General features: G+C 36.0%; 3 protein-coding genes across 3 annotated transcripts in view; 1 reads left to right on the forward strand and 2 right to left on the reverse strand.

Annotated features, from left to right (window-relative positions):
- Nucleotides 1–1883: 1883 nt before the first annotated feature.
- Nucleotides 1884–15335, reverse strand: LOC109045857 (carboxypeptidase D-like). Its single transcript, XM_042711142.1, has 21 exons — nucleotides 14596–15335; nucleotides 11357–11559; nucleotides 11126–11268; nucleotides 10889–11055; nucleotides 10468–10811; nucleotides 10189–10380; nucleotides 9936–10118; nucleotides 9770–9852; nucleotides 9497–9587; nucleotides 8677–8822; nucleotides 8401–8570; nucleotides 8032–8307; nucleotides 7579–7774; nucleotides 6963–7101; nucleotides 6744–6875; nucleotides 4743–4838; nucleotides 4571–4632; nucleotides 4335–4466; nucleotides 4044–4229; nucleotides 3112–3208; nucleotides 1884–2517 (listed from the first exon to the last, which is right to left on the reverse strand). The coding sequence occupies exons 1-21, from the start codon at nucleotides 15174–15176 to the stop codon at nucleotides 2306–2308; spliced, it is 3831 nt and encodes a 1276-aa protein (XP_042567076.1). The 5' UTR covers nucleotides 15177–15335; the 3' UTR covers nucleotides 1884–2305.
- A 729-nt stretch (nucleotides 15336–16064) lies between these two features.
- On the reverse strand, nucleotides 16065–20702 carry LOC109046201 (beta-crystallin A1-like). The gene is made up of 6 exons (XM_042711143.1): nucleotides 20560–20702; nucleotides 20081–20153; nucleotides 18466–18584; nucleotides 18235–18376; nucleotides 17009–17151; nucleotides 16065–16772 (listed from the first exon to the last, which is right to left on the reverse strand). Exons 2-6 carry the CDS (start codon nucleotides 20123–20125, stop codon nucleotides 16625–16627), a joined length of 597 nt encoding a protein of 198 aa, XP_042567077.1. The 5' UTR covers nucleotides 20126–20153; nucleotides 20560–20702; the 3' UTR covers nucleotides 16065–16624.
- Nucleotides 20703–23187: 2485 nt separating this feature from the next.
- The window catches only part of LOC109045858 (protein unc-119 homolog A-like), a 30806-nt gene continuing 27926 nt past the window's right edge, over nucleotides 23188–26067 (forward strand). Inside the window, exon 1 of the mRNA XM_019063671.2 lies at nucleotides 23188–23638. Coding sequence (XP_018919216.2) covers nucleotides 23347–23638 — 292 coding nt within the window. The 5' untranslated portion in view covers nucleotides 23188–23346. The remainder of the gene's footprint in view (nucleotides 23639–26067) is intronic.

The raw sequence follows: 26067 nt of genomic DNA on the forward strand, positions 1-26067 counted from the left end.
CTCATTACAGGAAATGACTGTGATGGGACTCCCTGCATTACTTAGCTTCTCCATCAACTCATTCCCGTCTGAATTCTCAGACTGATGCAGCACTCAGTATCCACCATTTTAATGTACAATACTAGATTTGAACTCTTTCTAAAGAAATTGTGAATGATGGTTGTGAAAAATTCTCCATCATACCAGGGTTTTCTGTGGATATAATACCACATTCAGTCATTCACATAGCAACTAAATACGGTTGATCGTCCTGTATTTGAGACCTTATCTGGGGTGTCACTATAATCCCTTTTTTCAAACTCTTGTTTGTCAGTAAGACATCAATATACTGATTTGTGAATTGATCTCTTTTGATCTTTCAAGTCTTTTTTTTTTTGCACAGACTATAAAAGGTCTAAAAATGTTTACGATTCAGTTTGCTTCATTCAGACAGTGATCAGAGTATGGATCTGTCTCATTTAAAAGAAGTCGGACTGAAAACATGCTCTGCAGTGACAAAGGCTCTCATCAGCAGAAAGAATCAAAAGGCTGAGGAGCAAGTTGTGTGGAGAGAGGAGAACTGGTCCAAAGTTAATTTTAGTGCATGATGAGAGCAAGTTTAATTCATTTGTATGACAGTTCTGGGAGACAGTTATACGGAAATACTTTGACGACAGCCTTTGCTCTGGAATTTAAGAATGACCATAACATTTCACGTTCTGTGTAACGAGATCTGTCCACTGTTAGTCAGGTTAGCCGTCCTATATCGTGCAAAGTCCTATGACTTTTCTGATGCATATGGAGGAATTTATTCTAAAAATACATTTCCATCTCCCTTTATTCACATTAACCTCAAGTCATAAACCACTTCAAATGAGTGTAAACTTTCTGTGAATTATTTGACATTTCCATCAATTGTTTCTGATGTGATACTTCAAAAATGAGCATAAAAACAGGGTGATGGAAACAGCTACAGCAAAACTGTAAATTGGAGGAATGCTGCCAGCTAAACAGTGTTTGTCAGATTAACACCAATAACTTGGAGGTATCTGTAAGTGTTCTCCAATTTTGAAAGTTATCTCAGTTATGTTTTTTATACTGTGCTTCAGAATACAATTAATTTATGAAATATGCTTTAAAAAAAAATCACCCTTCTACTCCAGTTAGGATACCTTCAAATATATAAATGGCATCAGTGCAAGATGGCAGCAGCCCTATTGGGACATTTTGGCTTCACTCTTCTATAGTTGAAGGAAGTGGAGACATGTCACCCATCTTTTTCACGCAGCTATTGTAAATTACTCTGTGTTAACAGGACATATCGCGGCTCACACACGCAAGTTAACATGGCTGTCAGCAGTGTTGCGTAAGTTACTCTTAAAAAAAAAAAAATACTAATTACACCTTCAACAGTGTGATTAGTTTACTAATTTCTCTCTCATTCTAAATCCCATACCAATCTTGATCAGTTAACAATACAAGGACAGACATGAAACTGCTACTTTCACACTTTCAAATAAATAAAAAATTGCATAAATTATTCTTGAACTGACTAAAGTATTTAAAGGGAGAAGTATACATTTAAAATATAAATTTTAACATCAGATGTTAAATTTTGACATTAAACCCACTACTGTTTTATATTGAATTGTTCTGTAGTCTATACAGTATTTAATACAATTACATTAGAACTAATTAAATTACAGAAAAATAAGAGTAACCCTTACCTTACTTTTTCAAGGAAAAAGTAATTAAATTACAGAAGTTTCTGAATGCATAACCCCAATATAAATGCTGCCCAGGTTATTTGTTTTCAACATGTTGCTATGCAGTTTGCTAGCAAAAAAAAACCTGACTCAAGTCTCTAACATTCATCAGCCAGGCAAAAACATTTCTACACAACATTAGCCAGCCAAAATTTATTAAGTCTGATCACTTACAAAAGTAATAGCACACCTTATATTCTGTGCTTATGATTGTATAGGGATCATAACTCTATGGATAACATTAATACTTTGCTCAGCAATTATATAACATCATTCCTCACCCCATTCTTATCAATTTTTTTTTTTTTTGGTCAAATGTCTAGGTACTTTACTGCCACCTGCTGTTCATCCAATGCACTACACGCTTGAACCCCGAACTAGCTTTGCATCCCCCACTAGCAACAATCTTGGTAAATGCATGTGAAGTTTAGAAGAACAAAGGTTACAAAATACACGGTTTACAACACGTTAAGAGAGCTGCATCTGTTGCTCACAAAGTTATTTGACGTTCTGAGCATAAAGACAATGACATTTTATTCTTGAACACAGTGACAGTACATTCAGTGACCCTCCACAAGGAAAGGGTCCTCTTCGCTCCCGCACTCATCCGGAAACTCCTGTTGCAAGGGTGCCTTCTCTGAAGCTATTGTTTCCATTCGGAGGACATCCCTCTTACGACGCAACCAACGAACCCCGTCTTGTATGCGGCTGAACTTGGCAGAGCGAAGATGCCAGATGAGGAGAGCGCAGATCAAGATGCTCATCAAAGAGGCTAGACGAGGATAAAGAATTTCAGGACAGTTTAAGTCATTTATTTTAGTATTGACAAGCACCAATTATTAAACTTAATCATTATGGCCTACATTTATAGTTAATTTAAATTTAAACTACAAAATGATTTTCAAAAATATGGGGTTAAATATGAATACTTGATTGTAAATTAGAACATATTTGGTACTTAAATGGATGCTTATCACATTTCACGCTTTTCTCAGAAGCAGAAGTCGTCATAGTTGGGTAAAATTCTACAGTGGTGAACGTAAACTATAAAAAAATATTTTTTGTGTTCTCATTGCCTCCATCTGCTATAGTGCTGCTTTGACTATAAAAGACGAAAATTAAAAAAAGTCACTCCCTCACTCTTTGTATTAGAAACGGTGTTAACTAGTTTTATATAATTTAATGGCAATTTAAGAAAAAGCAGAGTCTTACAAATGTACATTAATATAAAAAAGTAGATTTATGACATTACTGTAGAAATGCATCATCACAGTCTGCGAAAAGGGTCTAATGTAGTAAATTAGAACAAGATCTTTTGACCAATGAGATCACTGGAAACAGAAAAGTAAAGAGTTTTTTTTAATACCTGTAGTAATTACAAACACAGCCTGATTGAGGGAAGCCCTGTCTGCTGTAAAGTCAATCACAATGGGCCTGGTCACTTTATCTGAGGATATATTCACCTAAAACCACAGGAAGGAGAATAAGATAATAGTAAATCGTGTGTAGTTTCACCACCTGCTGGACAGAAGCAGTGTGATCAGCTCAGCCCGATGTAGTACATAATAAAAACATTACATTACCATTCAAAAGGTTTGGGATTGGTAAGATTTAAAAAAAAAAAAAAAAAAAAAAAAAAAAGTACTCACCATGTGAGTGTCATTTACTGACAATACCATAAAAAAAAAAATAAAAAAAAAAAATTTAAAATAACCGTTTTCTATTTTTTTAAATACTTAAAATATATTAAACTACGGATAAAAAGTTAAAAATCATGAAATCAGCTGACAATTTTTTTTCCACAGTGTTTATCATCAGCAATGATCAAACATCAACCCACTCTACATTTTTTTCTCATTTAAAAGCCTTTGCACTCAGATATATGCCACAACACGAGACAAAAGACTTCCATTTATGTCCAATTTAAAATGTCATTTATTCCTGTTACGTCAAGGCCATTACACCAGTCTTCAGTGTGACATGATCCTCCAGAAATAATTCTAATATGCTAACTTGGTGCTCAAACATTTATCATGTTGAAAACAGTTGTACTGCTTTTTATTTATTTTGTGGAAACCTTATTCTATGCATTTACTGTCACTTTTGATCAATTTAATGCATCTTTGCTAAATAAAAGTTGCTTTCTTAAATGTACTGACCCCAAACTTTTGAATGGTATTGCATTAACTTAACTTACAGTTTTATTATTCTAACATTAGCCACATTAAATAATAATAAAAAAACATTTTAATATATAAATTGATAACACCTGTTAGCTGTTAGTAAACTAGAACCTGCCTGCTGGAGCTCTTGCCGATATCCATGGGCCTGAACCATCAGCTGATGTGTGCCTGGAGCCACGAGAGTGGTGAAGCGACCCTGACTGTCTGCATGAACATTCATAGAGCCGTTCACCACAACAACAGCATCCGACACCGGACGGCCTTCACTGTCCCTCACGACACCACTCAGCCTTCTGTGAACCTTCATTGATTAAACAGGAGTTAAACATGAATTCAAATGAGTTGAAGTTGCCTGGAAATATGGTTATTCTGAGAAGATGGAAAAAAATAGTTAAAATGTGTTCACCTCCAGCAGCATGCGGAAAAGAGGCAGTCTGTTCTCCATCCACAGCGAGAAGAGATGAGGTTCTGATGGGAACATACAACAGCCAGTGTACACCGTGATTTCAGGGCAAAGGCCCACATCCAAACTAAAGTCCTGAAAGAGCAACATTTGTATTTTCTTAAAGACATACAAATTGGAATATGCAGAAAATGAGATTTGAGAACAACACTGGAGGAGAAGATCTAAATTATCTATACCTTCATGCTGCCAGTGTGAGATCTGAAATCTGCACCCTTAAGGATACCTCCTGGGATTCCCTCTGTTGAGTTAAAACCAAATCACAAACCATGATATGATGATGATTACATTATTATATGTAATTACAGCAGTATTTTTTCTTTAATCTTTAAATCTGAAAGTCAAAAGTACCTGACTTTTTAGTACACCTCAGTTTACCCAAGTGCATTGAAGGATGACTGCTGGCATACAAGGAGGCCAAATATCTCAATGTCTCCTCATTTTGTGCTGTGGAGTCATAAATCAAATTATGATAAGCTTTAAATGACGTTTCTACTACAGCTGCGATCACCCTAGACTTTGAGCATGTGAAATTTCTTCTAACACTGCATCATTTGTGAAATGAGGTTATACTCTGCAGCATCTTTTTAAATACAAATTCAAATCAAACATAAAATCTACTCCTCTTTCCTGCAGTTTTAAAGGGGTCATATGATGTTGCTAAAAATAACATTATTTGGTGTATTTGGTGTAATGAAATGTTTATGCAGTTTAAGGTTAAAAAACACATTTTCCACATACTGTACATTGTTTCTCCTCTATGCCACGCCTTTCCGAAACGCGTCATTTTTTACAAAGCTCATCAGTCTGAAAAGCGAGGTGTGCTCTGATTGGCCAGCTATCCAGTGCGTTGTGATTGGCCGAATACCTCAAGCGTGTGATGGATTTGTTATGCCCCTTACCATACTGTGATGCTGTGTCCCGGTGTTCTAACAAATAATGCTACCTATCAGATTATGCTACCAACACTGTATTTATCCTACTGTGTGGGTAGGTTTAGGGTTGGGGTAGGTGTACATTTTAATAAAAGGATTTTGCTTCTGAATTATGCTACCATCTGTTTTAATAGGAGGTAGCAAAATCTGACAGGGTCGCACAAATCATCAAAACGATGAGACAAAACCAATAAAATCCATTATAAACAAGGCATTTGTTGTATCCAGTGGGGACATAATTACGGATTATAATGACTTTATACTGTCTTTTTACGTGTTGCATCAGGTTGCGTAAACATAAAACCATGTCTGCATTTGTGATCAGAGAAACGAAACTAGCACTGCTCTACACTGCTCAAAACTCGTGTTGCAAAACTCGCGTTTGAATCATCAGTGGCAAATTCTTTAAATATGAAAACATACTTACAGGCTGTGAGTCAGAACAGCCGGCATTGTAGTAAATGCACTGCACACATCTGAATATTTGGGTTGAACTGTTCTGGAACAGTGTTGTAAATACAACTTAAACACTGATTTCTAGTTGTGTCCTCTTTTGGAAGGCCAAACAAAGTAGTTTCACTTTCACAACGAAACACACAGCGTCTCTATGACATGGCGGCTGCGGTGGCAGCAATAATAAACTTACCTTTCTTTGCGTGAACATTTGGGCGGTGTTATGCAAATCCTCCCACATCGTGATTTAGACATGTGGGGGCGTGTTTAAACGAGGCGTTTTAGGAGGGACATGGACCAGTCTTAACTTTTATTGAAAAAATATCTCTTTGGGTTTGAGACTTCGCAACTTTAGGGGGATCTTATCTATTCACAAACAGCTTGTAACACTCCAAAGAGAAAGAAAAACTTGAAGTTGCATTATATGACCCCTTTAAATGTGTGTTCTTTTATTTCAGCTACGGGGTGATCTATTGGTCACATTACAAATTCACAGGTTCTGCATTAGCATGCTTATGAATAGAAGTCAATTTAATGAAAAGTGTAGCTTGATCACCCCTTAATATGAAAAATTTGGGCAAACTTTTTGCAGACAAAATAGTCCATTGCCTATTTAGCTCACACAGGTCTCACATTCGAACAAAGCGGCTTTATGTTTGTCATTGCAGCAAATCCATATGATCAAAATTATATTATTATTAAATTCCCATTCGTGTGGATTCCTATTGAAATGGCTGGATTTCATCTATGAAAAGACACCAAACAACAGTAAATGTGACCACAACATTTGCCAAAAGTGCCATGTCACATTTTTTCCACTGGCCAGATGAAAATTATAAGTCCAATCACTCAAGCACAAACTACACAGGATCATGCAGGAGTTTAATACTTTAGGGGCCCCAAACAAAAAGAATGGGTAATATTAATAATGTTAAATACATATTTATATAGTGCTGTTTGTTACCCTGCTGATTAGGTCTGTCATAGGGGTACGTAGCCAGAAGAAAGCCTCCCTCGAGCACTATTGAGAGAGAGAAAGTCCCTCCAGAAATCAAATCCATCACTGCAAGCGTCTCTGGCTGTGCGGATGCGTTACCTAAGTATAAATACAAACTTTATATTTACTCTAACCAAAGCTTTGAAGTGTTCACTCACATGATTTCATTGCAGTGTGTTGACAAACCATAGAAGAAATCGGTGTCCAGGTCTGTGCCATTAGCGTTGGTGTACCCCACACTGGATGAGCACAATCCCTCTTGTGCCTGCTCTCTACCATCAGGGTTCACACATGGGAGAATCAGTATTCTGCTCCTGTCAATCAGCTAAGGAGGAAGAAACAAAAACTGTATTAATGACAGATACACAAACTCTGTTCTCTAAACATATATTTAACAGTGAAAGTAATATCAGAATGTTAAATGCTAACCCAGTTTATAATTTTTTTTGTTTTTTTTGCAATTTTGGATGTGCTTTACTTTTTCTGTTAGCTTGGCAATGTGCTAAGATGCTTTTGTGTTTGTTTGCAAAACTTCTGTTTTCTCACGAAAGTTTGACATTCTCTGCGCAAATGCTTTGAATTCCCCAGAAAAACTACATTCACTCACGTTTTACAATCCCCCTAGAAACTTTGTTTGCAAAACTGGTGATGGGTATAATATAACATCGGAGTAAAAGGACATAAAGGATAAAGGATGGTTGGTAGGCAGTAGACAGCAAGTCTTTGGAATGGAACTACAAATTAAATGACTGAAACTGATTGAGGAAGTTACGGGTTTATTGAGAGGTTTTGTAAAGCTTGCCTTGGTGATGGCGGGATTCCTGCCATAGTTGAGGCAGAGAAAAGAAGCAAATTCGAGCAGCAACTCTGGACCTACTGCCGCATTACCATGGACTCCGGCAAGAAAACGGATCTTGGGTTCAGCAGGTTGAGGGAACTTCAAATTGCCAGCAATCTCAAGAGCCCAGATAGTTCTAAACTCAGTGCTTTGACCCAAACTGACTCCAGGAAGGGGGGGGGGTGATTCAAACAACAACAACAACAACAACAACAACAACAACAACAGAAGATTCACACCATCATTACCTTCCAACTTAAGTCGATAAATACCCATGATCTACGTACATAAAGATGTTTGGACTGGACGTTTTGCCTAAGCTGTTCTAGATAGTTACTCAAGTCTAAACATCTCAAATCTTTGGTTCTTAGCAAGCACCACTAATCACTGGATAAAGATATCTTCAGGATTACATACCTGTACAGCCGTGTGATGTGAGGGAAGTTCAAGGTCAATCCTCGCAGGAACCCGGAGCGTTCCTTGTAGGTTCGGTACTGCAAGGTCTGAGCAGGGATAAGGCTGCGGACCAACTGATCCAACTCACCAGGGGCTAAAAGCCACTCCACCAGTGTCTCAAAGTCCTTCTGTTCTCCTTCCTCTACAGATGGCTGCAACGTATCTCTGTTCAGCTTGAAGTCCACCTGCTCCACCCGAGTCTTCAACACATGGACAGATACTGACATTGGAGTATAACTGTGGATAGATCACAGGAAATGTAATGGCTGGCCCATTTTACAACTGGCATTCTGTTAGTTTGTCCATTTCTTGTGGCGTGTGAGGCCTCACCCTGAAGCAGATGCGGTGATATGGTAAGAACCAGGAGCCAGAGGTCTCCAGTATTGGCCCGTGCTGCTGGTGTGGACATGATGGCTTGAGCCTTCCACCATGACTGTGGCATTAGCAATGCCTTTGCCAGACTGACCATCAGTCACCATACCCCTCACAACCAAATGAACCTGATATATGGGACATCACAAACCATGCAAAGGTTTAAATGGAATAGCTCACCCAAAAAAAAAAAAAAAAAAAAAAATTTCTTGATCATGATCAAAAATAAATCACCCGTTGTATAAAGTGCAAGAGCGCTCTGTGATTCTTCTCCCAGTATTCTGAGAGCAACTTCTCTGGTGGAAGCAGTTCACAGCTCAGACCGATGTCAACGGCTAATGTGTCTGTGCTGTGATACGCCCAAGTCAGCAAATCAGTTCCTACATTATGCAAAAGGCAAAAACAGTGTGAAACAGGATACTCTAGACATATGTACTAATGAATAAACAATTAAGATAAACAAATCTAATAAATAAATCAAAAAGATTTTTAAAGAAACTAATAATTTTTATGCAGCAAAAAGTCAAGTGACATTAAAGAGATTCATAATGTTACAAAAGACAATGCTGTCCTTTTGAACTTTCCATTCATCAAAGAATCCTAAAAAAGCCTATCATGGTTTCCACAAAAAAAAAAAAAAAAAAAAAAAAAAAAAAAAAAAAATTAAACACCACAACCATTTTCAACATAGATAATAAAAACAAAAAATTTTCTTGAGCACCAAATCAACATATTTGAATGATTTCTGAAGGGCCATGTGACTGAAGACTGGTAATGGCTGCTGAAAATTAAGCTTTGCCATCACAGGTATAAATGACATTTATGAATATAAAAAAATGGACAACAGTTATTTTAAATTGTAATATTTCACAATATTTTTTTTTTTTATTTTTTTTTGAAATAATTGATGCATTGTTGGTCATAATATGTTTTTTTTTTTGATAACTACTACTAATAATAATGATGATATTATTGAAGACAAAATTTTTTTTGGTTAATAATTTAAGTTCTGATTTCATTTTCACTTAAATCAGTGATTATGCTTTAGTCTGACCGGTGACTACTGGACGATGGTGCTTAGTGCCTTTTTTCTCTCTGGTTCTCGGCACATCACAGGCCTGAGGCTCTTGAAAAGCTTGAGATTTCTGGAATGAAATGACAACAGTACTGGACAATTTGAGAAAGGCTTGTGATGCAAGCATTACAGAAAACAATGATATTCTACACGTTTTCTGCTTATGATTTAGTCAGTTAAATTAAATGTCACAAATGTTACATTAATGTTACATAATTCATGATCTCTACACAGCACATACAATATGCGTACCAAATAATAGGCTTCTGCAACTGATTTGAACATGTCCTTATCGACAGAGTCGAGGGAACTCGGGTACACAACTCCCCTGAACCCTAGAGAAAACAGTAGCAGTTCAGTTTTATTATTTTAAAAAACAAATTAACATTTTAAGACAAACCCAAGCCACTTTCTGTACCTCCACGTATACTTGCAGACAGCACAAAGAAGTGGGCCTTGATCCAGTTCATCACTGCTTTAGTTTCTGCTTCAACAGTATTTCTCGATCTTGACTGTTTAGGGAAATCTGCATTCAGGTCAACATGGTGACTGTTACCGTGTCCAATAACGCTCAGGTCTCCTGAGACCCGTTTCTTGTAAACTACGAGAAGAAAATCAAGGTAAGTACAGAAGACAAGAATGAAACAACTTGCCAATATATTTGCTTGTACCTTTTAGTGCTAATTCATACCCGTCTGGGTTCATGGAAGGCATGATGTGAATTATTGTGCTATTGACCAGATGTGTGACCAATGGATCTTCGCCATAATTGCGGCACAAGTACTCAATCAGGTTTAGGAGAATCCCCCGACCGATAAACTCATTTCCATGCAGGTTACCCAAAAACATGACCTCTGGTTTGCCTGGTCAAAGTAAAAAGGTGATCACTAGAGACATTTTTTTTTATAATATGTGTGTGTGTAAATGTATGCAACCATATGCAATTGCACCTTGCTGATCAACACCAGGATTGGTGGATATCTCCATCACATAAAGATTCCTCCCCTGCACTGATCGTCCAGCAGATTTCAGGTAAGTGATGTAAGGATAGACTACACTAAGCAGTTGCAAGAACATCTCCATTTCATCATAACTATGATGTTGGAAATCCAAAGTATGGATCGGAGACTTTGAGATGGGAGGCCCTGGTGTGCTCAGACGGTCATTGGTTATCATAGGTTGTTCAGAAGGATCTAGCAATAACATCTCCTCTGCAGGCTCCTCAAGAGTGAAGTTTAACAGTGTGGCTTTCCCTTTAATCACTGGCACATTCTTGACAGTATTTGAAAGAAATCTGAAGGAAACATGAAAAATTCCATTAAACTGGACCTATTCCCTCCCATTATTCTTTATGCATCTACTTATAATCACCCAGGTGAGCTAGCAGTGATGTCATATCTTCCAGGCAGCAGCAGACGATAATAATCACCAAACATCCATGTTGTGATGTTGTGATCAGTTCCAGAAACGGAGATTGTTACATTTGGGAGACCAAAGCCTGATCTGGTCATTACGTAACCCCTCACACCGATATGAGCCTAAAACAGAAATGAAATAAGGTTTGTTAGACCGTTCATGGGACTACATAAAATATTCAAATTAACTCACTTGGTGTATGTAGGCAAGAAGGGCCTCCTTGTTGTTTATCCACTCTATGGAAAGCTGAGATGCTGGTGGATACTTGCAGCAGCTCAATCCAAAAGTGACTTCAAAACAGTTCCCTTTGAAGTAGTTGTAATTCTGCATTCCCCCTGTGCACACACAGAACACCAAATCAAAGCTCAATGGATTTCCACTTGAGTACAAGACATGTTTTTAATATCAAACAGGTTGTGATACCATCTCCGAAGCTTTTGTTTGGATCGTCAGGGCAGTCAGGATTTTTCATCTTCATGATGGGGTGGTTCTCAGTGTAGGTGTGTGTTAAAAGGCGAAACAGAGCATCATCTGTTGTCAGCCCTGAGGCTGCATAAGAACTGCCATCATGAAAGGGGTAGGTGGCCTTCACCGAGCCCCCACGTAGACTACCAGACAAGACAAACTTGAAAAGACGACACAGAGGAAACAAGCATTGTAGGAAACACTGCTTGAGAAAAGATCTGACTTGTGAAAATCTCAGATTAGAAGCAAGAGAACATAACACCACTGAATAATTAGAGATTTAAGTTTTTCAGGCTAGTATAAAATGTTACATCAATTTCTCCATTATATAAAAAAAAAAAAAAGCCAGTACCGAAGTGATGCTCATTTTGTCTGGATCAATTGTTTTTAAAATAATTTATATTAATTTTGATATTTTGTAGTGCATACAGTGTTTGTAATGCATACCGTGTTGTTTTAGTACTATATATACTAATATATATTGTATATTACTATATATACTAATATAGTATATTGACTCAGTGCATCTCATCATGGTATGGAAACAGCTCAGCCCAGGATCGTAAAGCCCTGCAAAGAGTGGTGTGCTCCGCTGAGCGCATCTCCAGAACATCTCTCCCCTCTCTGCAAGACATCCACACCAGGAGATGTAAATCTAGAGCCCCTTTCACACTGCGATTCCGGCAAATACACGGGTAATGTGTCCCGGCATTTGTACCCGGGTCGCTAGATTTTGCACTTTCACACTGCCAGTGATTACCCGGAATATGTGCGTGCGTTCACACACAACCCGTAAAGGTTCCGTGAAGACACGTGATATCAGGGTGTGACGTGTAATGTACGAGTCGAAAACGCTAGGCACGTTAACTTTCACTGAAGCTGGCGAACGATCTCAGCTTCAGCGCGGAAAGTGAGGAACTAACTGATCTCTGCTTAGTTACAGTTTGCAAATATTTTTTCGTCGCGAACGTTGATCTGCCTTCAAAACACCTGGTAAAAGAGTCGCGCGATAACACGCGTCATCACTACGACACGGCATTAGATCTGGCTTTTGTTCACACAGCGCTCGTTCCGGGACTGAACCCAGCAATGTTACTAGGTCCCCGACCCCGGGTTCAATCCCGGATTCAATCCCGGGACATGTTTGCTTTCACACAGAAGTCGACCCGGCAATGTTCCGGCAATTTGCCGGGTCCGACGTGCAGTGTGAAAGGGGCTTAGGGCTGTAAAGATCCTTACAGACCCCACCCACCCTGGAAATCCATTTCATCTGCTACAGTCAGGCAGACACTTCCGCAGTCTGACGGCAAAAACGGAGAGCCTCAGGAGGAGTTTCTTCCCTCACGCTATCAGACTACTAAACCATGGACATTAAACACACTACACTTTAGAGACTCTGGTAGTGTAGGGTTACCCAATAACTCACTACACACTGCACTTTTTTATGACACCTAACTATGCAACTCATCTGCACAGTGTTTACATCTCTGCACATCATCTGTATAGCAGTTCTTGTAGCATCACTACACAGCATCTTTAAAATTATTATTATATTTTTCATATATTTCATTATTTGTATTTAATTCGTCTTATTTTTTATTTTTTCCTCATTTTTTTGGATATTTCATTATTTGTATTTAATTTTCTCTTTTTTTTTTTTTTTTGCACAGTCTAAAAAGAGTATGCCAGACCTACATTTCACTGCTTGTTGTATGTCATATAACTTGTACGTAGGGCTGGGCGATATATCGAACGATATTCATGAACGCGATATTGCGTACCTTGTCAGTGAACTACGGCTCTGTCTATTAAATGCCGCTCCATTTGAAAGCAGGTGATGGCGATTTAGCGCTAATCAGGGAACCGGCTTTACTGACTAGATACGCATGATCATATCGTTCGATATATCGCCCAGCCCTACTTGTACGCGACAAAAAAATCTTGAATCTTGAATATACTTGAGATTATAGGTTTTAAGAATTTGAATGAGCTTTTATTTTTATATTTTCATCTTAATTTTAGTTTAATTTTTTAGCAATTTTGTGTAGCAGTTATTTATTTTTAAGTATTACCATTAAGGTCGATTTTATTGTTTTATTTTCCATTAGTCTTCGTTTGTATTAATTCCCAGTTAGTAAATTTAGTGCTTCAACAAAATTATTTTAGTTATATATATATATATATATATATATATATATATATATATATATATAAAAAGTTTAAGGGGAGACACTGCAGGCAAAAACAGTGTTTTTTCATGCACCTGTCAATATTTAGATTTTGGGCTTTTTGGCTTTTCATAAAGTGTTTTTTTTCAGACTTATGGAAAGAAAACATCCAAAAGACACCTGTTAAGTGTTTCTTTTTATAGCACTTTATCTGTGATAGCACTTTCAATAGATTTCAATTAAAATACATACTTTTAAAGGCCCTTTTCATTTTTTTTTCTCCAACTCTGAGCCATAAATCTCCACTTCAGTGGCACTTACACACACCAAACTTTACATTTGTATTCCTGTCTATATTCTGAAGGTTGTTACAGAGTGATTTGTTCATATATAATTTTCTTGATTATATACAACATTTTATTCCCCAAAAAATTGTGAAAATATATTGTTTTCTAGCTGTTCAAAGTATTTTCTGAATTATGGAGTGACAAAAAGAGATAGCCAGAATTCCTTCTGTAAAAACATTTGACTCTAATGTGTCAATAAAATTAAACAAGAATTTTGAAACTGACTTCATCCTGTGTTCAGATTTTTGTACTAGAAATGTATGCAAATTAGCGCATATTTCATTAAATAATGCCTCATTTGCATATTTAAATATAACATTTTTAGAAAACTTGTAATACAAAAAATGTTTGCAATTATCAATGTAATCAATCAACTTGGTAAGTAAGGTGATATCTATTAGTTAATTTTTTTTCCCTATTCACCTGCAAGGCAACTGAAAAACCTGAAAATGTCCACGTGGCTTAAAATGTAGAATTTTTACAATTATTTTTGTTTATAAATTATACTCCTGTTGACCCTCTTAATAATAATAGATATGAAATCATTTTTAACGACATAGATTTTAATGGCAAGGATAACTGAGGTTGTCAGTGTCAAATGATTTGATTAAAACATTTGTAAATTTATAATAATAATAATAATAATAATAATAATAATAATAATAATAATAATAAAACATACTTTTTCTCAAGAATCCATTGCATGACAGCTGTGACCTCCGGTATGTCTTCTGAAGTCTCACTGAAGGCCTTATCCTGGTCTGGGAAACTCTTATCGAGGTCATAATGTTTGGTATTCTCGCGGCCTGCGCTGCTGCCGGTGCAGTCCCCCTCCACCGCGCGCTCAAAGCCGTCCGGATTCATGCTGGCCATTATATAGATGTCCGTCCGGTTCACCAGCTCCGTTACTCTCACATCACGGCCATACTGAGTCAACAGGTACTCGATCAGATACACTAACAGCTGCCTCGACAAAGCCTCGTCCCCGTGGATGTTGCCCACATACTTGAACCTCGGTTTGCCCGGTACGTCCGCAGTCGGACTCGTTGTTATTCTCGTGACCCAAAGCTCCCTTCCCTCGACAGACTGTCCTATGCTCACGAGGCTGCAAATATGCGCGTATTTTTGAGAAAAACGCTGAAGACGATTGGTCATGTCAGCGTAGTTGTAATATCCTTTGTATGTTTCTTCATAAATTTTGTTGGTGCGTCTCAAACCAAGTATTTGAAGCGGAACTATTAAAATGAGCCACAAAATACGCATTATGTGTGTGTAGTAGCTTTCAAACAGTAGTGAAATTAAAAAAAAAATAGTTTAATCGTTTTATCGTTAGTTGCTTTTTTGTTGAGCCATCATAAATTTTTCTTCACTGCTTTGTCAATGAGCAGGTTAAACGCTCTGAATCAAAATTAGGAACACTAATAGAATCCACTTGGTATAATTAGTATAAAATTGATTTGCACTGGGTCAAACCAAAACCTGGATTAAACCACTGCCATTTGTTAAGGGGTGGTTGTCAAATTTCCATACAATTTTACAATTGTAAAGTTTTACAAAGTTAAATGTATATCAAGATCATCAAGATTCATTTAAATATATATATATATATATATATATATATATATATATATATAATATAAATGTATAATGTAAAATGAGCCCAAAGACCGCTTCCTAAAATATAAAGGCAGCTATATATTTTTGTAATAATAATAATAATAATAATAATAATAATAATAATAATAATAATAATATTTTTTAAATGTAAATGTAAGGAGTACTTGTTAAAACTGTTTATATGAACACGGTAATAAAAAATAATGATTAAATTATTATCTGGAGAATGTTTATATATTACACACACACTTATATTAATGCATTTAGAGATATTTTAGACATATTTTTCCTACAAAAATACACATGGGGGATGCTTATAGAAGCAACAAATGAAAACCGCCTTTCCTGTCCTTTTTTGTATTTGTGATGTTTTCACATGATCACATTTACAGTCATTTTATGTTTAGCATCTGAAAGGTTGTTGATAAAGTAGCATCTAAATGGTAATTTAGTGAGGCCCATCTGTTGCCATGTTGAAATAGTTAGTACAAAAGGCTGTCGTTGTTATGTTTTAACATATATTCTGAGACATTATATCTTTTCATTTCAAATTTTAATTTTAAACATTTCATTACACCTTTTTCTGAAAATGACTGATGTGAGAGTTCAGTGTTTGTTCTAATGTTCACTTAAGGAAAGATCCACACACCACAGTCAGCTGATATCAATTATTCTGTATTTTTTTGTTTGTTTTGTTTTGTTTCTTTAGATGTTATGCTCATGTTCTTTATTCATCAAATATCATACAGGAGCTGACAATGAAAACTGCATTAGCTATGATCATGATGATCAAGTCATGATGAAAGAAGAGCAACGCTCCCAGCTTCTCCGGCTCCCGTCATCATACAGGACTTTTTCTTCTGCTTTTTTTTCTCATCGTTCCTGCTGTCAATAGTTTGTCTTTCTTTCCTCATGTAGTTGGTAAAAAACATGCTGGGAACTTGTTACATTAGTGTAGCACCAATATACCAGCCTGCCGTCCGAGTCAACAAACCATCTTGCATGGCTGGGAACAGAAGGATGGAGGAAGTGGAAGTTTAAAGGGTTCAGGAGGAAGAAGGGAGGGAAGGGAGGAAGGACACGGCTGGTTCCTCTCAATGCTGGATCCTACGGATAGACTGGATCTGGGGGGTCTGAGCATGGCAACCGTACTCCCTGTAGTGCCTGTACTCGCCTCCATGGCAGTCGCACTCCATAATGTACTGGTAACCACGGTAACCAGGATACTGGTAGCATACCCATCTAGAGAAATAACAAAGAGAGGCAGCATGTTACCATGGAGGCCAAGTGGAGCATTTGATATCTCAAACGTTGATGAATGCAGTGACGAATACAGTGATGCCAGCCTTTGTCAGATACAGGTCAAAAGTAACATAAGAGCTAAAAACAGAAAGCCAGCCTCCATTTTTGGAATAAAAATGTTTGACCCTAACAAAATGATCAGGTGATTAAAATCCATGCTGAGCAATGGTACTTACGCTCCACTCATGACTTGGATGGAGCCGATCTCATTGCTGCACCATCCCATAGCCTGCAGGGAGGGGTAGTCATTGCACACCTCCCACTGCCTTCCAGTCATGTTCTCACACTCGAAAAGCGTCATACGGCAATCACTGTGCATCTGTTTCAGAATGGAGAAAGAAAGACAACTTGTTGAATTCTCTGTAGAGCAAAATTCTGATTTGAAGAAACGATTACCTTTAAATTTGTGGCCTGGAATTTGAATTAAACTGTTGAATTTGAACAAATGAAATTGCAAATGGAAATTGAATTTACTTCATTTTGAATTAGTCAAACACAACAAAATGGGCAAGATACTGCATTCTAGGAAATGTTCTTCCGCCATGAGCCATAAAATGACCATTAAAATAAAATTTAAAATCGATCATAAATTGACCATAAAATCAATGTTTTATAACTTCTATAAATCATACCTATCTATCTATCTATCTTATATAATTATATCTTATATAAATCTTAAATCATATAAAAATAATATACATTTTATCATTTTTATTTATTGTTCAAATAAATATTTTAGATTAATATTTCTAATGTTTTCATTACCCTTTGTATGATAACATGTAAATTATAATAAATAAATAAGATTTAATATATATATATATATTTGATGATTTATTGCTTTTTATCAAATATTTTGGACTTACAGTATTTTTCTGATATTTCTTATTATACTCCTTTGTGTATGATAGCATGTATATGTAAATTATGCAAATAAATAAATAAAGGTAGCTTTTCAGACATTGATTATTAATATTTTATATAAATTATATTTATATTTTATTATTTATTTCTTTTTAAACAAATATTTTTTTATATAGTTCTTATTACTACCCCTGGTGTATGAAACATGTGTAAGTAAATAAATAAATACATAAATGTAGCTTTTAAAACATTGATTACTGGTATATTTACATTTGCATATACATTTTGTTATTATGATTTACTGCTATTTAAACAAATATTTTAGATTTATATTTCTAATATTTCTGATTATTAATTCTATTTGAATTATGCTTTTTGCAAATTATTTACTATAGCTCAATTCAATTTAAATGTATTCTCAAAAAAAATTAATGTCATGTATCTACAGCTATGACAAAAACGTGTTGAGAAATAGTGATGATCAGAGAGTCTGTTGGTGGGTGTCTTTTGTGTCTCTGCTGCAGATGGTCTCACTCACAGCAGAATAGATGGGGCGGAAGGACATCAGCCTCTCAATGCGGTAGGCATTGCTGCCACTCCAGGCCTCCCAGCAAGGGTAATCTCCCTTCTCCAGGATGAACTGCTGGCCATTGAAGGTAGAGTGCTCAAAACCTACCCAGCTAGAATCAGAAGAAACAATTAGGAGATGGGGGCTGGAAAGAGGAAGAGAGATTTACTCAGGTTATCAAAGATGCTTGCTTTTACTCACACGCCACACTCCACCTTCAGGGAGCGGACAGTCTCCATTCCGTACTCCATGATGTTCTGACAGCAAGCGGTGAATTCACAACGCCTGCCCTGGAAATGCTCCTGATCATAAACAGTAATCTGAAACAGAAAGAAATGTGTAATTACACAGAAATATCCAGGGGTGTAGCCATCTTTTCAGAAGTGAGGGGGACAGAAATGTGGTAATACTTTTTTTTTTTTTTTTTTAAGTGACAAGTTTTATTTTTCTCTCATTTATTTTAATTGGCAAAGAAATCAAATACACTGCAGGACAATAACCAATAATGTATATATATATATAATATATATATATATATATATATATATATATATATATATATATATATATATTATATATATATATGATATATATATATATATTCTATACTGTAATAAATGCAATGTAAATTATCACTGTATTAAAAAAAGTGAAGTGACATACAGCCAAGTATGGTGACCCATACTCAGAATTTGTGCTCTGCATTTAACCCATCCAAAGTGCACACACACACACAGCAGTGAACACACACACACACCCGGAGCAGTGGGCAGCCATTTATGCTGCGGCACCCGGGGAGAAGTTGGGGGTTCTGTGCCTTGCTCAAGGGCACCTCAGTCGTGGTATTGCTGGCCCAAGACTCGAACCCTCAAACTTAGGGTTGGGAGTCAACCTCTCTAACCACTAAGCCACGACTTCCCCCTTTTTTCTTTCTTTCTTTCTTTCTTTTTTTTTTTTTAAAGTGACGTGATTATTCTTATACTTAATTTATTACCTGGATATAACTTGAAAAACCCTTGATGTGAACACACTTGCCCGAAATAAAGTGCAGGGTACAAATTTAGCTGTTATTTACATGTTAGTGATGATTTAATTAAATACCAATTATGTTCTAAATTGCATTTAAAATTTGTTTTAAATTATTTAAAATTATTATTTTTTAAACTTCAATTCAACATAAATTCATACATCAACAGTCAGGAACAGTTAGGAATAATATTTTTTAAGAAGTCTCTTATGCTCACCAAGGCTGCATTTATTTACATATGAAAATACAGTAAAACTAATATTGTGAAATATGATTACCATTTGAAAAATCTGTTTACTATATGAATGTATTTCATAATATAATTTATACCTGTGATGGCAAAGCTGAATTTTCAGCACTCTTACTCCAGTCTTCAGTGTCACATGATCCTTCAGAAATAATTCTAATATGCTGATTTGGTGCTCAATTATTATTGCTGCTTAAATATTAATAATGATTTTTATTATTATCAATACTAAAAACAGTTTCTGCTCCTTAATATTTTTGTGGAAAGTGAGATTATTTATTTATTTATGGTAGTGTTGGCTGCTGAAAATTCAGCATTGATATCACAGGAATAAATTACAGTTTAAAATACATTCAAATAGAAAACAGTTGTTTTAAATTGTAATATTATTTCACAATATAATAGTTTTTACTGCATTTTTGATCAAATAAATGTAGCATTGGTGAGCATAAGTGAAATTTTTTTTTTATTAAATATAAAATGAAAAATAAAATATTTTTTCTTCTTCTAAAAAAAAGAAAAAATAAATAAAATCACTGTACCTTCCATGGTCCCATGGGCGTTGACATAGGGTTTGTCAGAGCCATTGTTTCAGATATCTCAGCACTGACTGACCTGCATGCAAGGAATCAGACATCAGAAGAGTTCATCACTGTATAACATCCCTAAAATGCATACATGATGAACAGTTTTCATTCATTTCTTCTTTCACTTACTTGTCTTACTGTGAAAAAAAAAAAAAAAAAAAACGGTACAAGTGTTTTTTTTCATAACATTCTTTGTGCGACAAGCCTGAACATTGTTCGATCAATTAAACCGAGTGGCTTATATTACTGTTTAATGCACATCAGGTCTGCAAATGAAAAAGGTCTTGTTCAAATCATAATTATCTCCTTGTCTGATTGTACCAGTGGATCGTTGTTTGATTTATCATTCTGTATATTTAATGCTCCAATATGGTGTTCCAGGCTTGTTTAATCTGGTTTAAAGTTGGCAGAGGTACAGGGTTTACCAGACTTACCCAACAGAATGAGCTGTATGCGTTGAGGGGAATCCACCACGCGGTCTCCTGCTCAGGCATCTGTGGGGCTATTTATACAGACACCACTTCAATGGGGCTCCCTGATTCACAGACCCCGGCTGCTGTCAGCATTTTGCTTTGGATGCCTTTTGTTTCTGACCTCAACTGTAGTCCTTTCTTTCCTCTGCATGCTCTTTACAATGAACTGATCTCCACCAATGAGCAGCCATGGAGCTACCTGATGAGCACCTCACTTTTACTCTTTAAAGGTAGCAATGCATACCAATATCTGATTTTATGTCACATTTATGTGAATTTCATAAAAGGTTATATACTATAACTTGAGATTTTCATTTAAGGCCTTTCAAATTTGAATTGAAGATGTCTCTGCTGTAGTATTTGGTATTTTACAGACTTTATAAGGAAAAGTTCTAATCAAAATAGCACTGAAATATATTTTACATACTATATGTGGTTTTCACATAATACAAATGTTTAATCTGATGACGCTTGACATGCAATGACAAACAATAATAAATATTTATATTTCCAGTTTTTAGTCTCACATCTGAGTGCAAACTTAAAGCTGCTGCTTACATGTTTTCTGGGGTTTAGTCAGATTTCAAAGGCGATGTCTGATTAATGCAATGAGTAACGCGGATGAATATCCAGCCCATAAATAGAAAAACATTGCTAATATGAATCAGTGTGTTTTCCAAATCAATGAAGCGGATACTGGTTGAGCTCAAATACAGACAAGTTTAACATTACAGCAGTTTAAATGTCTAAAAACTATGTTCAATTGCAACTTCAAATATCAAATTCAGGAACAATACATGGGTTTTTAGAAAAACTATGTAACAATAGGACATTTACATTGAAAGATGCACATATACTGAAAACAAATAGGTGTAAGATTTACTTTGAAACAATTTTGATTGCTAGTTAATTTCACAAATAATTGCAAAGAAATGGCATTGAATTAATGTGAAATTCTGAAGCACAATGACTAAAACTGAGTTTTCTTGTAAACTTACTCCAAATATCTTTTTTATTTCAGTGTATAGACCAGTGTTAGCATTCATTGTGAAATGACTTCTGATGCTCAGCGCACAACCTCAACCCAGGTCTCTTTGCAAAACCGTACACAGACTGCAGTCAGCACATTGTTGTCCTGGGTGGAGGTGTGTGTGTCAAATGTGTATGACGTGTTTATCTGTTAAGCTCTGTGTGAGTGTGAGTGTGTATGTGTGTGTGTCAAATGTAGTTCTATTTGTGTGTAAAAATGTCTGTATGTGCGTGTGTGTGTGCGTGTGTGTGTGTGTGTGAGTGTGTGTGTGTGTGTGTGTGTGTGTGTGTGTGTGTGGATTTCTGCTGATGAGAGCAGCCACACCGTGATGACAAAGAGACAAGCCAGCTCAGCGGGCCTGTGAAATTAAATGAGTGTGTCCTCTTCTACAATACACTCTCAGTCACATTATTAATAAATTCACCTCTGTATGAACATTATACTTTAACATATTATACTTTGCTGATTAAATTTTTTATGCCTTTGTTCTGTCTTTTAAGCTATAAAGGTTTGATTCTATCTTAGTTTTGTATCATAACAATAGGCTATTATACCAATACGCACAACTGTATTGGTTAAAAGGGAGATCTTTGAATTATTCGAAGTTGGCAGGCACAAAATTTAATTAGACGGCATTATTATATCATTTGGGGAAAACTTTTTAAACAAACCAAAACCATGAAAATACAAGCTCTTATGATTGTATTATTTGATGAATTGCTTGAGTTATTTTTCTTCATTAGAAATCAGTATCTCATTCTCTGGTATAAATGAAATGAAATGTTGATTTCGTTTATATCAACGGTTAGGCTATTTTTATTTGTTTTTAATGTTTTTGTACTGTCGTGTGGCGTCCTCTTGTGGACTGTCATAACTTCAACGCTACACTAAATGCAGGTTGTATATTGGCATACAGTATGTGGTTCCATCAAGAACATTTTATTGCACAAAAAGTACTTTATGGTAACAAGAGATTTTTTAAGTTATTTTTTAAAAATTCTTAAAAGAAAAAGGGGCTATTTTAAGAACTGTTCACTGAAACGTTCTTGTGGGATACCTAAAAATGGTTCTTCACTGGCATTGCCCATTTTTATCCCCTTTATGGTACCTTTATTTTTAAGTGTTGAATAAAAAACTTTCACATGAATTATAAACATGTCAATGCAGACTTAAATGTAAAGTTTTAATTTAGATTTAAAGTAAAAAAAAAAAAAAAAAACTTTTTTTAAAAAAAATAATTAATAATATCGGCGTTACAATTTCTCATATTTGCTGGGGTTTGTGTTTTATTTATTTGAATTGCTTTGAGTTGAATTAATGCACGTACACAAAATTCACGAATCAATTTGGATCATACCACACGACAAACGGGAGAATTCAAAATAGATATCCGGCGAACAATACATGCTAGAATTACCAGTTCAGTCCAGGCTCGACGACTGATAAAAAAAAATAAAATAAATAAAAAATAAAAAATTTAATCAGTGAAACAGTGTCATCTGTTGTCACCGTGCGCCACTGAACTGCAGGCGACCTCGTACCGCGCAATAGTACGTCCCTCAGCTGGAGCGCGAGAGAGGTTCAGATTGAGCGGAGAACAGGAGGATTTAAATACCTCTAAGCGGGCGACCTGCTCAGCCCTTCGGGTGTGGGAGGGTGACTGTTTTGTGTCTTTGCTAGACCGGGGGAGCAGGGGGGTGGAGGAGGAGGAACGGATAATGAGCTATTCTTGTACCAGCACAGGCAACAGCCAGGACCCATCGTGCTCTAAGAAGTCTGGCGGCGTTAATCCCGGTAGTTGCAGCAGCGGAGACACCGGCAACAGCGATAACCACCACAGCATCCGCGGCAGCAAAGCGAACTCGAACCCTGATTTATCCGAGGCCATGAGGGTCAAGAAGGGCTGCAACACGACAGACGTCGGGGTCCCCGTAACCACAGAGGAGGAATTGCTTGCGAACGAAACGATCTCCCCGGAGGATGTGCTGGGATTGCAGAAGATCACTGAAAGTAAGTGACCGAGTGGATCGGAACACACTCGGAATATTTCGTCAAACATCGTGCATTGTCGCAAAGCTATTGCATACGTTGCGCTTTGTATCAACGCAGGCTACAGTACATTGAGTAATCACAGATCCTCTTGTTTATGAACACTTCACAATGGCATTTACGCCATATTGTAGCGATTCTAGATCACCGGATTTCTTTAATAAGAAGTCTGAAAAATAACTTGCTTGAAGAACAGACTGAGCCAATACAGTCCATCAATATTTCGACCTATTGGTGTGATTATATTGCATACAGTGCATTGATGTAGCTCACTCTTCAAAGGTCTTTATTAGGGTTATATGACCTCTTACTGGTAATACTACTGAAATTAAACTCATCAGCTAATGAATGACTTTGGAAATGAGAAGAAATAAATGGCATGGGCAGTGTAATTTCTTAAGGATCAGCTATAATTAACCTCCTTCAGCCTTGCAGTCCTAAGCATGGTTAGGTAACAGGTGGCCAATAAGCCCTCTGTTACTGTTTTTAAAGGCCTGTGCAATGCTTATACAACATCCACATCTCATGAACCTTAATGAAGAGGCTGCATGTAATGCTAAGCTATTAGAAATGCCTCCAAAAAAGTTTGGATTCTGATTGATTACTAATTCATTCATTTATTTTTTAATATTAAATTCCTAGTTCTAACCAGCTTGTGAATTATATCAGGACTTGTGTGTTGAGGCCCTTTTTCCTTCATCTAGCATTTTAAAGAGCAATCATTCTTTTTTTTAAGTGGTCATATTTATGATTTATAAATCTATAATAAAATCATAGTACAGTTTTGTAATTTTCCTGTTTATACTGAACAGAAATCTCTTGGGTTATCTTGTCCATTAGCGAGTTTTGAGCAACTTGGCGCACACTGAATAACTTGTAATGTGACTAGTGGTTACTGAAACATAATTTGTATATATACATAAATTATGTAAAGTATATGTAAAGTATTTACACTTCCTAGGATTATATTCTTCTCTTGGCAGCCATCTTTCTCTGTTTACAGTTAATATGTTAGCGCATCATCCTTGAATTTTTCTTTTCCTCTTCTTTTTCTTTTTTTTTTTCTTTTTTAATGATAATAATTTAGGTAAGAAGTGAAAGTTTAAAAAGAAAGTTTAGGAAATATGTGTATATTAAGTGTTTTAATAAAAGTTAAGTTCAAATGAAGATGAAGGATGAACACCAAACATGATAAATTGTATTTGGCTACACATTTTTATGCATCAAATAAATTAATAAATTAAATTAATTCATTACACCTACATTTTTTCATGTTAAAACTATAAGGTATTTAAATTACAATAATTATGTCACCCAATAACAGCTATTAATAATGTATAAACATTGTTATTCATTATAAATACTCATGACAACAACAATAATACAGATTCATGAAACATTTATGAACTCTTGCTGGAAAATGATGCTGTAATTTGTTCGATACAAGCACTACTTTTAAGACGTCCTGTTCTGTGTTAGCCACCCTGATAACTATATCTTGGTAAAGTGAAGTATGTAAATGAGCAGGGTTAGTGGGCCTTGCTTTTGTCAGATGGTGAGTTTTTAATGTGCCCTACAAATGTGCAGATCATGTTTGTTTCCAGCCCACTTAACCAGCATGTTTATTTGCTCAAAGCAGTTACATAATTTCACCTGTTTGCTGTGTTTGACTTCATAAGCTGTCCTGTTGGGCCTTTCTGAACATCTGAGAAATGCTGCCCACTCAAAGCAACAAACCTGTGCTTTGCTCACAGTACACAAGTATACATTTTTTTCTTTTGATATTTTGATCTAACTTCTAACCTCAGCACTGATGGCTGGAACTTTAGATCACCAAAACCATGTCCTGCTCTTTTTGATCTGTCAACACACAAAATGTTCCACTGTTCTCTTTTCATTGGTGTTCACTCATGCTTTAAATACTAAAAATACTAAAAATAATTTATCTTTATTTTAACTTGGCTTGTCGTTGATGTAATGTTTATATCAGTATAATCTGTTTATATTAATCGAATTAATCTATTGCTGAGCCATTAACATGTCATATCATCTGAGAGCAATTGATACAGGGTTGGAAAGCATACGTGTTGAACACCTGATTGTTCTGAGTGACCAATATTAGCACCTTTAGATAATACATTGCTTGCTCAGTAATTGTTGAGGCATATGTTGAGATTTTTACCATGGCAACTCTTTCTGCAGGTTGAAGGTGGGGTAGGAGCTCCTTATTATTGCCTCATTAAGAACAAGTTTCCTGGGGACCTGAAGCTGTAGAGAAGCAGTTACGTATGCAGTTTTATGTAGAAATGGGCATATTTTTATTCAAATGTAATATAATTCTATATATATATATATATATATATATATATATATATATATATATATATGTA

The sequence above is a fragment of the Cyprinus carpio genome, chromosome A21 (genome assembly GCF_018340385.1).
Source record: "Cyprinus carpio isolate SPL01 chromosome A21, ASM1834038v1, whole genome shotgun sequence".
NCBI lineage: Eukaryota > Metazoa > Chordata > Actinopteri > Cypriniformes > Cyprinidae > Cyprinus > Cyprinus carpio.

What these genes read in the sequence shown, in the direction of transcription:
- LOC109045857 (XM_042711142.1), bottom strand. Translation starts at nt 15,176, where the DNA reads ATGCGTATTTTGTGGCTCATTTTAATAGTTCCGCTTCAAATACTTGGT. An exon ending in GTATGAATTAGCACTAAAAG is followed by an intron (nt 10,119 to 10,188) that starts GTACAAGCAAAT and finishes TTCTTCTCGTAG; the next exon opens with TTTACAAGAAACGGGTCTCA. An exon ending in GGACACCGATTTCTTCTATG is followed by an intron (nt 6,876 to 6,962) that starts GTTTGTCAACAC and finishes ATTTATACTTAG; the next exon opens with GTAACGCATCCGCACAGCCA.
- LOC109046201 (XM_042711143.1), bottom strand. Translation starts at nt 20,125, where the DNA reads ATGGCTCTGACAAACCCTATGTCAACGCCCATGGGACCATGGAAG. An exon ending in CTGAAGGTGGAGTGTGGCGT is followed by an intron (nt 18,377 to 18,465) that starts GTGAGTAAAAGC and finishes TTCTGATTCTAG; the next exon opens with CTGGGTAGGTTTTGAGCACT. An exon ending in ATCCAAGTCATGAGTGGAGC is followed by an intron (nt 16,773 to 17,008) that starts GTAAGTACCATT and finishes TTATTTCTCTAG; the next exon opens with ATGGGTATGCTACCAGTATC.